General features: G+C 37.8%; 2 protein-coding genes across 3 annotated transcripts in view; one reads left to right on the forward strand and one right to left on the reverse strand.

The window, feature by feature from the left end:
* Positions 1 to 8109, forward strand: part of alcama (activated leukocyte cell adhesion molecule a) — a 70761-nt gene extending 62652 nt beyond the window's left edge. Inside the window, exons 9-16 of one of the 2 annotated variants that reach the window (XM_079861829.1) lie at positions 1825 to 1937; positions 2025 to 2151; positions 2753 to 2874; positions 5098 to 5227; positions 6068 to 6094; positions 6378 to 6492; positions 6740 to 6863; positions 7331 to 8109. In XM_079861829.1, the coding sequence (XP_079717955.1) occupies positions 1825 to 1937; positions 2025 to 2151; positions 2753 to 2874; positions 5098 to 5227; positions 6068 to 6094; positions 6378 to 6492; positions 6740 to 6830 (725 nt within the window). In that variant the 3' untranslated portion in view covers positions 6831 to 6863; positions 7331 to 8109. The remainder of the gene's footprint in view (positions 1 to 1824; positions 1938 to 2024; positions 2152 to 2752; positions 2875 to 5097; positions 5228 to 6067; positions 6095 to 6377; positions 6493 to 6739; positions 6864 to 7330) is intronic. The other variant, XM_079861830.1, reaches the window with a different exon arrangement.
* Positions 8110 to 8880: 771 nt separating this feature from the next.
* cblb (Cbl proto-oncogene B, E3 ubiquitin protein ligase) overlaps positions 8881 to 15461 on the reverse strand; it is a 66141-nt gene continuing 59560 nt past the window's right edge. Inside the window, exons 14-19 of the mRNA XM_079861816.1 lie at positions 13737 to 13865; positions 13594 to 13658; positions 13240 to 13344; positions 12096 to 12254; positions 11869 to 11991; positions 8881 to 10559 (exon numbers count right to left, since the gene is read on the reverse strand). Coding sequence (XP_079717942.1) covers positions 10309 to 10559; positions 11869 to 11991; positions 12096 to 12254; positions 13240 to 13344; positions 13594 to 13658; positions 13737 to 13865 — 832 coding nt within the window. The 3' untranslated portion in view covers positions 8881 to 10308. The remainder of the gene's footprint in view (positions 10560 to 11868; positions 11992 to 12095; positions 12255 to 13239; positions 13345 to 13593; positions 13659 to 13736; positions 13866 to 15461) is intronic.

Here is a 15461-nt window from a genome sequence, read left to right on the forward strand (position 1 = left end):
ACACAGCCACATCCAAGTGATCTGAGGGCGCTCGCGCATCCTGCTGTGTGACGTGTACGCAGACTGGTGCATAAATATATATACACTAGATGTCGCCTTGGCTACGGCAGTTCATTGGAACGAATGCCGTAGGCAAGGCGGAATCTATTCTAGTGTATATATATCTATGCACCAGTCTGCGCACACGTCACACACCAGGATGCGCCCGTGCCCTCAGATCACTTGGACGTGGCTGTGTGCAAGAGTTAAAAAATGATATAAATACTGTTCGTTTTCTCAAACAAACCGCTCGTTTCGTGTCTTAGGCCATCAATGTGTACTTACGATGGGGAATTGTTTAATTTGGACGATGGGGAATTGTTTTAATCTGGACTCTGTGCATGCTCTTTGAGACAGTGACCACAGACCTGCATTAAATGACTGACAGACAAGAACGGTTTGACCTAAAAATATCAAAATTTAAAATACTGCGGAAAAAAAGACACCTACATCTTGGATGCCCTTGAGGTAAGCTAAAACATACCAAAATTTAATTTCAAAGTGAACTATCCCTTTAAAACCAAGCTATAATACAGAGAATTGGAGTTCCAAATGCATTCTCTGAAATTCTATCGTAAAAGTTTCTCAATGTTTGGTCTCATGATGGCGCATCACTTTCGAATTAGCCGATTCCACCATAATCAAGATAGCACATCAAAGTGTTAATAATAAACAAGTGCATATAATATAATGTAATATAATATAATTAGTTTTTTTTTTTTTTTTTTTTTTTCATTTGATATATCCACATTCACAAGCTTTTTAAATGCTTTGGGTTAATGCTTAGAGCTGAAGAGATGTAATCCCTCAATAAGAGCTTTTCACAATTTGGAAATATATTCTATAAGTGGTCTACTTTACTCAATCTGCTAACCATTTGCATTCATGGCTCATGAATAGATACACTTAAGCAAATGCATTAAAATTCTAGGCTTGAAAGAGTCACAAGCACAAGCAAGGAAAAAAATAAAAGTTTGTTAATATTACCTATTCGCTATGTTTCACTTTCATTTTACCAGTTTTCATAAATGTGGAATGTGTTAATATGAATAATAAACAGATAGTTTTGTCATGTTTTTGTAATGCCTGATAAAAAAGGGCTTAAAAGACACAAGATGCAGAGTATAATACCTAGCAAAATTAGCTCAACCAAACTTAAGCCATTGTTTGTTTGAGTCAGAGTTGCTGTAGTCAAGCCTGAATAAACTGCGTCGTTGAACAGATGAGCATCCAGAGTTCACCAAACTTTTCCTTTCCAATTCATTTCTTTCTTTATAGTACGAATGAATGCACGAGTGAAACGTTAATCAAATCTATCTTCAGTAGGATTAGCTAAGATGGCGGGACACCAGGCAGACATCTTAATTAGGAGTTTTTGATTTGAGTTGAGGCTGTTACGGGCTCCTGCTCGCTGATAAGCTCACACACTCTGGCCTTTCAATAATTTTCATTGAGGTGTGTGTGTGTGTGTCTATTTGGTTCAAAAGGCCTGATGATCTCCATAATTGTGATTTAGTGATGCTTCGGTTTGAAAATTCAAATGTATTTCACGCATCTTTGCGGCACGCTTTCAAAGCGGGTGGGATCTCAGACAAGCATGTGAGGATAGAAAACAATGTCTCAGGCACGAATAACGGGCGCGAAAATGACTCTTAGTTGGCAGAGAGATGTGTTTCAGCCTCTTCAGTGGTTGAAATATTTTGAGGGACAGGTGTACAAAAAAGGAGCCTGCAGCAGACTGATATACACTTGTCATCTCTTATTATCTTTCTGTCTCTCTTTTAGTTCTGGATGTAAGCCTCAATCCTACAGGCAAGGTGTTAAAGAAGTTTGGGGAAAACTTGGTGGTGTCGTTGGAAAAGAATGCCTCAAATGAAGCAAATGTGACATGGACTAAGGTAAGAGATTGTAAGGCATCTAACAAATCTGGGTCGGTTCATTTTAGTCCTCCAATTCTAACTAAACAACTTGTTCAATTTCTCCAGGATAACCGTAAACTAGACAAGCTGCCCGACTTCTCTCAGTTGACATATAGTGACGCAGGCCTGTATGTGTGCGACGTGTCCATTGAAGGAATCAGACGGAGTTTGTCCTTCGAGCTTACTGTAGAAGGTATGATTTATTATACATGCTAGTCACATTTCAAATAAATATGTTTCAAGCAGAGATCACAAACTAAATAAAAGTAGTTTCTGAGTTTCTATTTGAAAATGGATAAGAAATTAAAAAAAGAAAGAAATTGGTTTCAATGAATGATTCAATGACTGGATGAATCAGCATTTTTGAACAAATCTTTTGAATGAATGATTCAATGACTCACTCATAAAAGGCTTGTTCGATTTGAACCAGCGCTGCACGCAGTGAGTGATATCAAAGTACCGCGATATGCGATTAGAGAGCAGACGGCTCCGTATGCTTTTGAATCGCTCTTGTGGTACTTTGATGTCATAAACCGATTGGCCTGTGTACCGCTGGTTCAAGTCGAACACCCCTAAAGACTTCACTTGTTTCATTACTGGATGAATCAGCGTTTTTGAACAAATCTCTTGAATTAATGATTCAATGACAAATATATTTTTTAACAGTCACTTGTCGCCACCTAGTGGCGTAACAATGAAATCGATACAATCGTTTTATATATATATATATATATATGTATGTGTGTGTGTGTATACAACAATAATATATAAAAGCACAAATATATTATCTCCAGGTGTTCCAAGAATAACAAGTCTGACAAAGCAGCGCAGCTACGACGGCAAACACAAAGTCTTGACATGTGAGGCAGAGGGTTCACCTAAACCCGACGTGCAGTGGAGTGTCAACGGAACTAACGTAAGTCACCGTCACTGTCAGACTCACTTCATCACAGACATTACTGTTGTCCCGAAAGAACCCTGTTCCTTGTACATTTTTATGCAAGTGGGAAAGATGCCCAGATATTTCTTTCGATTCCAGTCTAGATAAGATGAAAGGTGCACAGGTGTTTGAAGTTGCAGGTTTTCAGCACCCTGAAGGGAAGAGCCAACTTTCAATTTATGTTAAAAAGGGAACAGTTGTCCTGGGACAGAAATGTCTGGAATCACATACAAAGCTTTATTATTCGTCCCATGGTCTGTTATTTTTTTGGGGGGGGGGTGTGATAACTCTCTTGACTTTACTCTTCCACGTTTCCACTTATTGTGAGACTAAAGCTGGGACACACTGTGTTTGGCACGTCACGGTACAAACACACACAGTTAGCTCTTTCCTGCTTCTCAGTGTCTGGCTGGTCTCTGTGGATGCATTTCAAATGAAGAGTTTAGATCAGGTGTGCTTCCTGCAGGGTTAGGAAGTCACACCCTGTGTACCTTCATACCCGCTTGCCTTGGATTTCATAGGAGTCAGTCTTCCTAGTGCTGTAAACATACAACCATTTGTTGCACGCTTAGTTTACGGTTTAAGTAATAAGTAAATACATCCTTTCAAAAGCAAAAAATGCAGTAACTAAGCCAACAGTGAAACAGTTAAATCAAATTTTAAAAACGCTAAAAAAAAACATTAATTTTTTTATTCATTTGGTATAATTTCTTACTCTTCTTCGACTTCTGAATTAAGACATATCTTAATTTTGACCAAATATGTAGTTACTGCTGTTTTACCTTGCTGTGAAAAACATGGATTTTTATTTAATGTTAATAAAATATAAATATAGATATTAAAAAAATACAAGCCAATTAAAGATGAAATTAATGTTAATAAAATATAAATATAGATACCAAAATACCAATTAAAGTACCAATTAAAATACCAATTAAAGATTAATTAATTAAAAACAATTAAAAAAAAACAATTAAAATGAATGTTTTCCATGTTTATATACTGTTTATATTACTGACCTCAAACTTTATAATAAAGTTTATTATAAAGTTTGAGGTCAGTAATATTTTTATTTTTTAAGAAATAATAATTTTTTTTTTTTTTTTAGCAAGGATGCATTGAATTGATCAAAAGTGACATTAAGGGCATTTATTGTGATACAAAAGATTCCTATTTCAAATAAATGCTGTTATATTGAACATAAGTCAATAATATCATGGATTTCACAAAAAAAATCATAAGCAGCACAATTTTTTTTTTTTAACAGTGATAAAAATAATCAACATATTAGAATGATTTCTGAAGGATCATATGACACTGCTATCACATAAATAAATGCCATTTTGAAATAGGTTAAAATAGAAAAGTTATTTCAAAATTGTAATAATATTTCACTGTGTATTACTGTTTTACTGTATTTTTTTTGATCAAATAAGCATATGAGACTTCTTTCAGAAAATCTACCAACCCCTTAACTTGAACAGCAATGTATCAATGTACATAGCCTAATACTAATAATAATAAAATTGTGTTGTGTACTAATAATAATAAAAATGTAAATTGGGATTTTATTGTGTCTTAATGGCTGCTTATTTATGGTAGCCTATATTTTGCTGCTGTGTGTTCCTGTGGATCGCAGTGCTGGCATCAGTAACTCAGTCATCCTGCGCTCTGTGAGGGGTTCACTACTCACTGTCTGCATTAATGACATGGATATTGAAGTGTGTTTGTGATGGAGACTCATTTAATGGCTGTGTGATTACTGACAGTGAGATTTTTAGCCCCACTCTGCACTCGTGCTTCCAGACCCTGAGGGGGGTGTGTGTGTGTGTGTGTGTGTGTGTGTGTGTGTGTGTGTGTGTGTGTGTGTGTGTGTGTGTGTGTGTTTGTGTGTTTGCTGTGAGAGTTTCCATTAGCGTTGGGTGTGGTGCAGAGTATATGATACTAAATAAGCTGAGGATCATCCGCGCCCTCTAGTGGTGAGGTGTATTAAATAGCGCCTTAAGCAAAGAGGTCCGACATAATTCAACCACATAATTTAACTTCAAATTAACCTTGCTAGCCATTTTTGCTGACTCTTGCTTATAATTATTATTATTAATAATAATAATAAAAAAAATTTTTTTAGATAAATAGTTATTAAAAAATAAATAAATAAATAACTGTACCGTAAACAGAAATGATCTGTTTGTCTTGCAGGATGAAACGTCGTATGTCAACGGGAAGGCCACATTCAAACTGACCGTAGTGCCCAGTAAGAACCTCACCGTCAGCTGTTTCGTGACCAATAACCTCGGATACGACACGAAAGACATCAGCGTGTTTTCCCGTAAGTAACGTTACTGAGCGCGCTGAAGGGGTTTCCCGCTGTGAGGACCGCTTACTAACCACTCAATCGACCCCTTTAAAAAGGCTCAAATTATAGGGCTGTCAAGAACAGATTTAGATTAATAAGAACCATTAGGCTACATACTTAAGATGGTTAATAAGACCTTATAGTGGTTTGGGATCAGACACACTTCTATAGTAGTACAAAAACACTAAAATAGTCTGTTTGACCAATAGAAATAGATTAAACATACTAAATTATTTTGCTGTTAATGACAGATTTAGCATTTAAGACATGGATTTTGATAATGTTTTTTTATGGCATAGACTAGTTTGACAGCCCTGATAAGTAGATGCCACATCTAACATCTCTTGTGCATGTAAGGAGATCTGTGAAAACTAGCATGTTTCACACAGTTTTGCCTGTTGCACCATTCAAATGCAGGGTAATTTAGTGGACTATTTCACTATTATTAGTGTCCTGGTGTGAACACTGGAAAGACAGGGCTGGCTGCTCTCTCTCTCAAGTCCTGTTGTTCACTCACGGGGCATGAAACGCTCTCTTTCTCTCTTGGATCTCGCTTTGGCTCGGATTTTGTTTGTGTCAGGGTGCTTGGACTGCTATCTCTTTTTTCCTCCTCCTCCTCCTCCTCTTTCCGACCGCTATCGCATGCTTGTGGTCATCTTCCTTACTAGAATCTGATTGGATAATACTTGATTTAAATCAGTTGTGCATCTAAACCACAGTTGGGTGGTGGCTTTTTACTACCAAATTTGTTTTAAATGCCAGTTTGGTTTCATCTTGCACCCAAAGTTAATTTAATTTTATATCTGATTTCAGTATTTGAGGAGGACAAGCCCAAACCAGGTAAGATGATCTGATTTCATTCCCTTGAATTTCCACTTAAATGAATTAGAATTTAAGATCATGAGTCGGAGGGTGTCAAGCATCCTGACAACTTGCAAACTTCGTTTCTTTTAGCTGTCATACCTGCAGAAATATGTCATCTTGAAATATTCACAGCTTCAATTTTTCTCAAGTAGCGGGATTCTGTCAATCATTTCTTTCATTTCCCAGGATTGCCTTTCCCTAAAGAATCATAATGCTTTAGAGGAAGTCATAAAAGTGTTTATGTGTCCATTGCCCTTAGAAAAAAATGCAGATGGCACGGAGCAAGCCAAAGTGATAGTGGGTGTTGTGGTTGGACTCTTCCTAGCCGCTGCTCTGGTGGGACTCATCTACTGGCTCTATATCAAGAAAACAAGGTAAGATGCAACATTACATCGCAAAAACAAGTGAAGTATGAAAAAAAAAAAATATCATCTTCAATGTTTAAATTACAACCTGTATATCAAATGAAGTACATATGATTGCAGTAGAAGTCACAGTACCTGCTGTTAAACATCAGCATGATTTGTTGAGATTGACAATAGAAGTGAACGAGCCAGAAATGGTCTAGAGCTCAGTTTGAAATGTGCTGAAAGATTAATCAAGGTAAAATTGTTCTGTTAGACAAGGCAGCTGGAAGACCGGAGAGAAGGAGGCAGGCACTTCAGAGGAGAGTAAGAAACTGGAGGAGAACAATCATAAAGCTGATGTCTAAAAGAAGGGAGAGGCGTCAAAAGGAATGAAGAAGGTGAGAAGGTTTTTCAAAGCTCAGGGCCCGGTGTAAAATTCACACCTGCCAATAGTGCATGAATTAAGAAAACTTACTGGCCACAAAACTTTTTAGTTTTTGCATGATGTTTAAAATGTATATAAGAAATAATTCAATACATATAAAGTAGTCGAATGTATAAAATACATATATAGTTGGCAATAGATGTTAAAATATGTGTAGTCATGGATGTATTTCACTTGAATCACGTGTATCATTTTCATCAGCGAGGTTTTAAACCACTATTCTTACAATGTGATGTAAATAATAGTTTATTACAGTAGCTAATAACAAAAGAACCAGCCAGCTGGCAAGAACCTTGTATTTGGCTTTGAAATAAGTGCAATATTGAGCATGCCAACTCAATATTTGAATGTCAAGCTACATTAATAGTCTTTTCTTCTCATCCTTGAAATTACATTCATTGTTTTTGTGTTTCATGTCAGGTATGAACCAGGAAAGAGGCCTTGTCACACTGAATGTGCAGTACTACACACTTCAATCATCTAATTCCAGACATCTGATTGGACGACGACGTCTCCTTCAAGCTGCTCGTGTGCGTCATGCGTCGCAGAATGTTTCCAGAATATTTCCTACTCTAAACGAACGGTTTCCTAAAAAAAGAAGAAAATCCCCCCACCACGATCCAAGAGAGAAGAGAAACCCCTTGTGTTGTAAATTTAGTCTGCACTGAGGACTGCATTTACTTTTGATCGATTCTGACTTTTTCTTTTTGTGTTCCCAGTGAATGTTCTCGTTTCATGCGCATTGCTGATGTGGTGGGCACAGCTGTTTTGCTCCCCCTATAGTTAAAAAAAAAAAATGTAAATTCGCTGTACACTTTTTAGGTCTGTGTAAATAAGTCAGGGGAGTACGTTCACTCTGCTTAGCGTTTGGATTATTGAAAAAAAAACTAAAAAAATTAAGGATTGTGGGACTACATATTGATATTGCACAGTCCCTCATCAAAAACTCCTAAGATCGCGGTCGGATGCTGGAAGAATGATGACTTCACTGCTGTTACACCTCTGTTCGCTCATGTTTTATTTATTGGTACCTCTTTACGACACTACCCTGTGACATTCATGTTATTTCGTCTAGTTTGAAGTGGCTAAGTAGTGAAAACGGGTTTAGAAAATTAGCGTAGTGTAGGGAAACGTCCTGCTACACCCAGTGGCCTTCAGGTTGCATTGCATGATGTCCTAGTCGTAGGGCTGTGAACACGGCCCGCTAGAGTTTAACGTAGTGACATTGACGTGACTCGCATATTGTATAATTAAATAAACAAGCAAACATCCGCTCTCGGCATCAGACTGGGTGGTAGCGACCTTGCATGCAGAGCCTTTATTTTTTGGTAGAAAGTAAATATAAAAGAATAGCCCCTTTATTCTGCCTTAACAGAAAGAGTCAGTATTGGAAGGCAAACTTCAAGTCAGTTTATTAATGTGAAGCCTCATTGTAGTCTTCCCTCAGACTACAAAAACTACATCGTTTTCTGTGTCTACGATTTTTGTCAGGTTGATGTCCGACACTGTTGTCTTTAGCGATGGTTTGAAGCATTGTTCTGTTCATCATGGTCTAAAGAGGCTGTAAATATGTTTGAATGTCTTGCTTGTGTTTGGCTATTTATAAAGTGTGAGAAATGCAAGGTAAGCTGTGCTTCTGCTTAGTCACTTAAAAGACCATTTTTATTTAAACTATAATCTCACTTTGTCACGCATATTTAGAAGAAACTCAGCTTTCACTTTGTTTCATCTCCACACGCGTGTGCTGAATGTTCATGTTTAGCGTAAACGTCTTGCATATTTTGAACCATCGGGTCAGCAGTGAAACCAAAGAGGGTAACCGCAAAAGAAGGCCATAAAGTATTGTAAATACTGACTTTTGTTTTTGTACTTTTGTTGACAATAAAAGTGTACATTTTGAAGAAAATATCTGGATTTTTTTTTTCATGTGCAAAGATTTATAAAAAAAAAAAAAAAAAAATCACATATAGCAGATGTTAATACTGGCTTTTATAAAACATTTTTTTCCACAAGAACAGATCACGGGTTACATACATTACTGAAAGATGAAAATAATCTCAGAGAAAACTTTTAACAAAGTATAAATTAATTGCACACATCACTGGTTTTAAATGATCCACAAGGCATTTTCCAACAAACTAAAATCTCTCGTAAAAAGAAGAGGGGAAATGAACAGAAACCGTTCCCCCCGCAGACCTGTCGGAGGTCGTGTCCTCTTCCGCTAGAGGGTCCACTCAGTTCTCAGACTTTCAAGTGTAAGATGGAGAGCGAGACAAGTGCAAAAATGAAGTTTCAAGTTCAAGAGAAAACCTGATCGGGAGGAATGACAGCCAGTGGGAAAGATTCAAAGCAGGCCAGCTTCCATTCCCAGACTTCCCAAAAGGCCTTGAATGAAGTCGTCGCTTTAAATCTTCAGTTTGTGGGCATCACTATTACGACGCCATTAAAATGACTCGTACATGATAATCTGTGTGTTTTTTGGCTTGTTTTCTGGGTGCTAATACAAACGGTGCATGTCGAGTTCTTGTTTTTTTTTGTTTTTTTGCATATGGCGTCAGTGCAAGTAACCGAAAGAAGGGAATGGGAAAGGTTGAGGTGGCTTCCTCCTGCACTGCACTGAATCTAAAATAAGGGACCGATGCAGACATTCGGGTTTGTTTTATTCACGAGTAGACAGGCCCTTCTATTTACAGAAAATGAAACTACCATATTAGCCCTTGCTTGCTGACGCTGGAATGCACTCAGATGTCGAAAGCGACCGTTAAGAGTTGATAAAAAGCGGCTAACCTAAAAAAGCTGACAGAAAGAGAACCATGAACCTGATATTCGAAATCCATCTCTTTCTGCCTCAAACGGTCTGATCTGGTTAGTCTTGTTCACTGTGAAATAATGAGATAAAGGAGACATGGTCACACCGAGAGCCATTACTGTGAAATTCATGATACCCAAGAGGCCAGGAACGCGCGGGTGGATGCGTGTATATGTGTGTGTGGCAGGAAAGGAATGAACAGCCCGCAGACACTGGCAAACACAAACAGAAGCGCTGCTCTCATTTCCGTCCAGAGAAATACAAACGTCACTGCTTTGAAGGATGCAGCAAACCCACCCTGAAATGTGGATGGACACCTCCAAATATGCGAAATTCGATTTCAATTCCACTCTTGAACATCCCGAGCTGTAATGACGATGACCTGAGTACTGCAGATAAGCCACGTCACTGTAAACACAAGGCTTTTTTTTTTCATAGGATCCTGTCGTTACAAACGCAACGATCCTTTTGGCGAAAAAAGCACATTTTCGTCTTGTTTGCCGGGTGCGCTAAACGAAAGCAAGCGGAAGTCAGCCTGCGGTTTGTACACTCAAAAGTCAGTGGTAGTTTGAAATCGTATCGGCGTGGGTTACAGGCCCTGCCTGGGGGCGACTAGCGCGAACTCCCGCAAAATGTTCCGTGCCACGTCCACTTTGTTCTGCGCGATCATCAGCGCTCGTTTCACATCTTCGAATGAGTAGCCCTCGCCCATCAGCTTGGCGATCTTGGCGTCTACATTCTCCCGGGACGATTCTTGCGGTCTTCTGTGGATGTCTGGCGGGATGATCCTGGGAAGTGGTTTAGGAGGTCTCTCAGGTGCCCTGAAGCAATCTACGGCCACTGTAAACAGGAAACAAAGAGCGTTTAGTCAAAATGGGCCACTGAGAGTGGATGGTAGCAGGCCGCCTAAAAAGACTAGGAACACATTAAAAACCCATTACAGGCTAATAATTAATAATTCATAGAGAGCATTCAGCTCGATGGCTAATGGCTTCATTTAATAAACCTGCACAGCTATTATGTATTCAGAATAACACACTGTGCTCACAGCTGTTTTATCAGGAATTACAGGTATATTTTTGGCTCATTCTGGAAGTGTTAGCAATGTTGTTGTTTTTTTTTCAGCTCATAATATTAAACTACAGTGTATGAAAGGTTGACATTTATTGTGAATATAATAACAATACATCATAAAATGATTTTTTTATGATTTTTTAATTTTTTTCAAATAAGTCTCATATGCTCACTAAGGTCGCATTTATTTGATCAAAAATACAGTAAAAACAGTAATGATGTGAAATATTACAATTTAAAAGAACTCATTTATGTTTCTGTATTTTGTTTGAATAAGTTTTAAAATGTAATTTATGCATTTATTTGTATTTTTTATGCCTTTTTTTAACGCATTTATTTATATAATTTATGTATTTATTTGCCTGTGATGGCAAAGCTGGAGTCATTCCTCCAGTGTCACATGATCCTTCAGAAATCATACTAATATGCTGATTTGCTGCTCAAGAAACATTTGTTTTTATAATCAATGTTGAAAACAGTTGTGCTGCTTAATATTTTTTGTAGAAACCATGATGGGTTTTTTTTCAGAATTCTTTGATGAATACAGTTTTTTAAAAAACATTTATTTGAAATAGAAAGTTTTGTAATATTATAAACGTCTTTATTGTCACTTTTGGTCAATTTAATGCATCCTTGCTAAATAAAAATATCTATAAAAATTTACCAAAGCTTTTGAACAGTAGCATATACACTATTGATATAAATAAAAAATATTAAGGACACAAACTGTCACTGAAATGTCATTCAAACCTGTATGATTTCCTTTCTTCTGCTGAACACAAAGGAAGATATTTTGAAGAATGTCGGTAAACAGATATAGGAAATAATAGAAAAACAAATACTATGAAAGTCAGTGGGGTACATCTACTGTTTGGTTTCCGACATTCTTCAAAATATGTTCCTTTGTGTTCAGCAGTAGAAAGAAATTCATACAGGTTTGAAACAACTTAAGGGTGAGTAAATGATTACAATTTTCATTTTGAAGTGAACTAATCCTTTAAACTCTGTATTGACCAATCAGCATTCAAGACCAAAACTATTTGATTTATAACAGGCCTTATACAATGAGTAGTACCTGAGGTGGGCGGCAGTTGATCGTAGTCTTGAGGAGCCCTGAACGGCGTCTTCATGTTGTCTCCGGTTAGTCTCCGCACGGGGGGATTAGGAGCCGAGTTAATCAATGTGTCTATGAACGTGTCTGTGAATCACACTGATAATTAGACACCAATACAACCCCAAATACAGCAGTATTTGACATTTATACTACATTAATAGTCACAGATGTGTGGGATTTGGCCTCACCTGGGCTGAGCAGGAAGTGGTCGTGTCCAGACGAGGGGCGGGCAGGTCTGGGGTAGGGTGAGGAGGACGAGGGTTCTGTGAAACTGTTCCTGATGGGGGGAGGAGGAGGAGGAGGCTGGGACGGAGGAAGAGAGTTGAACGGGTCTTCCATTGGAGACGCTGGGAGAACAGAGAGAAAGAGAGAGTTGTTGAGTCATTCTACATGCCTCAGCAGTTCCTCTTCTCACCAACAGATGGAGCTAAAATATCATTCAGGCACGAATTGAACGCGTTCTGAATTTTTGTTGTTTATACATACTTTTATTCAGCAAGGATGCATTAAATTAAATAAGATTATTTAGTAAATAAGTTTACATTGATGCAAAAGATTTCTACTTCAAATAAATGTTTTTTGAACTTACTATTTATCAAAGAATCCTGAAAAATATTGTTTCTTGAACACCATATCAGCATATTATAAGGATTTCTGAAGGATCAAATGACACTGAAGACTGGAGTAATGATGCTGAAAATTCAGCTTTGCTAACACGGGAATAAATTACATTTTAAAATGTATTAAAAAAAGAAAAAGTATATTTGTATTTTTTATCAAATAATTGTAGACATGGATAATTACCAACCCCTTACCTTACTTGAAACAGAAATAGAGTTTATATTTTTGAGAAACAAGTCTTTATTTGGGGACACTGCATTATGGTTTTAATTATATGGCCAAAAGAATGGATTTTAGTTACTAAGCAATTGCATTACCGTAAGTTTATGACAGTAGTATGACTATGAATTAAACAAAGGCAAATTGATGTCTTCATGAATCTGTCTATATAAAAACAAACAAGCTAAAATCATGATAATATTATATTAACATCAAAAATTTATGGAAGTGAAGGTGAATGAATGTAAAAAAAGAAATTCATCTTAAGCGTCTGAATAGAAGCACCACACAAAGACACCTCAACTATGTAAAACAGCTCATATAATATAAGCTAATAATCAGATTTAGTGACTCAATAATGAATAAGGACTGCATTGGTGTTCGCGGCTCTAACTTAGTGCAATAGTAAAAGCAGAAACCAACAAATGAACACCACTGAACAGTCTGCTAATCAGGCAACCAATCAGATTGAGGCGCTGTGCCAACGGCTACCTTGAGGGGGCAGTAGAATGTCGTAGTCTGAGGGCGTCCTGTTGTGGAGGGGGCACTGTGTGGTGTGAGCCACACCCGAAATCAATGAACCAGAGTCAAACCCACCTGAGGAACACAACACAGAGTTATACTGACCTAAAAATGGCCTCAACCTCACAGTGAGTTAGCCATGTCAGCCAACTCTGGCTTCAACAACCACTGGCCGCCACATTAAAAAATGTATACTTTAGTCCCTGTTGCTACAAACTCCCACAATCACACTAAAAGATGGTCATGCAGAAAATGAAGATGACAAATGAGAGACTGTGTGTGTGTGTGTGTGTGTGTATTTTCTGTATATGTGTGTTCTCTCACCATGCTCTGGAGGTTTATGTTTCTTTGATTCTGTGGAGAGATCCGACAAGCCGTTTTCTAAAGCCCTTTATGAAAAGAAAACACATTAAAATGCGGACGGGACGTTAAAACAGTCATTGTTTCACTATCGTGTGCGTGTTTACCTGTTGGGGATGCGGAAGGGGATGCAGACGGGTGGCTGTGTGATGCAGACGGGATGCGATGATGGAATCTGATACTCGTCCTCCACTCTCTCCGTCAGACTCCGGTGGCTTGTGAAGGGGTTGGTGTGTCTGTAGATCACACAAAACTTATTACACAACATGCACAGGCACAAATGACACCAAGTAAGAACCACACAATCCCACGATGCTTCAGGCACACAGATAGATTGTTTTTCACACATGATTTTTACGTGTTCATCTAATGCATTGCAAAAGTAGTTGCCACAATGTTAGGGAACTTGTGAGTGGCTTGGGCATTCAAAACGGTTGATATGGAGCTCTAGATGGTTGCTAGGTGTAAAAAGATCCCACACTCTTTAACGTATTAAAAATACTCAGAACTTAAGCCACATCATAGCAAAGCAGTTTTGAGCATGTTGCTTTGTGGTTGCTAGAGTGTTTTTAGACTATGATATTTTGGTCTTTATATAGGACTAATTCCCTCCTTCAATGCAAGTTTGTGGGAACAGACCTTCAACTCAAACTGCATGATTTGAGACATGATTCATGTATGTACCATGGAAAGTTTGATACAAAGCCGAACAACTCCCTAACTCCAAATATGAATTACTGCATTAACAAATATGCAAAGAAAAACATCTCATGTGCTCCCAAATTACAGCAAAGTGTGGAATAACAATATGTAAATATTTACAGATGACAGCATTATAAGTGATGCCACAGCACTCGTGGAAAAAGGCTCTTTGACGGGAGATTTGGATGATGTTCTCTGCCTTCATGCTGACTCATTGAAACAAGCACTTGTTTAGTGTGTGAGCTGGTCGCTGTGAGATTAGCCAGTTTAATCACGTAATGCTCTAACTAAGACTCCCAGGCTGAGCTGAAGTAGGCAAATACGTCTAATATTTAAACAGAGGGGGAGAGAGGTTTACTAGCTCTTGCTGGGAAACGATGGGTGGTTTTCCAGCCAAACTTTGACTGCTACTGCAATGCACCATTAGAGGGCACTTTAGGCACTTCATCTCCCTGTGATGATGAAGCGATTCATTAAAAGATCTTTTTCAAGTGTTTCGAAGTGTTCCTTGTTTCCAAGACATCACGAGAGTGTTTATGGATGTACATTTGCCAAGTATTTAACAGAAGCCAACCATAGCAGTGTAAAAACACCTATGAGAGTGAGAGGGAGATGACAGATTCACAAGTTTTGCTCTCTTTGAGGAGGTGGAAAGTGCTCTCAACCATTCCAAGTGGTGTGTTTGTGTTTCTGTAAAGTAAACGTATGTTGATGTGTGTGATGCCCATCACAAAGAATCCAGTGTGCCCGGAGCCAGCAGAGAATATATATATATATATATATATATATATATATATATATATATATATATATATATATACAGTATATATATATTCTCCGCTCTGCTATATATATATATATATATATATATATATATATATATATATATATATATATATATATGTTGAGAATATATATATATATATATATACACACACACAATACAGTAATCTTAGCCTCTATAAACACTACTGACGCAGCTCTATGGACAGATACACCACATAGACACACAACACTATTCTTCAGGGCTCTAAACAACAGCCATTGTGGTTTCCAGAACTACTCGGTTTCATTTGTCAAAGCGGTGACAGAAACACAGTTTTTCTTGTAGCAGGAACTGCTGAGAGGAG

This window comes from Squalius cephalus, assembly GCF_949319135.1.
Source record: "Squalius cephalus genome assembly, chromosome: 24".
NCBI lineage: Eukaryota > Metazoa > Chordata > Actinopteri > Cypriniformes > Leuciscidae > Squalius > Squalius cephalus.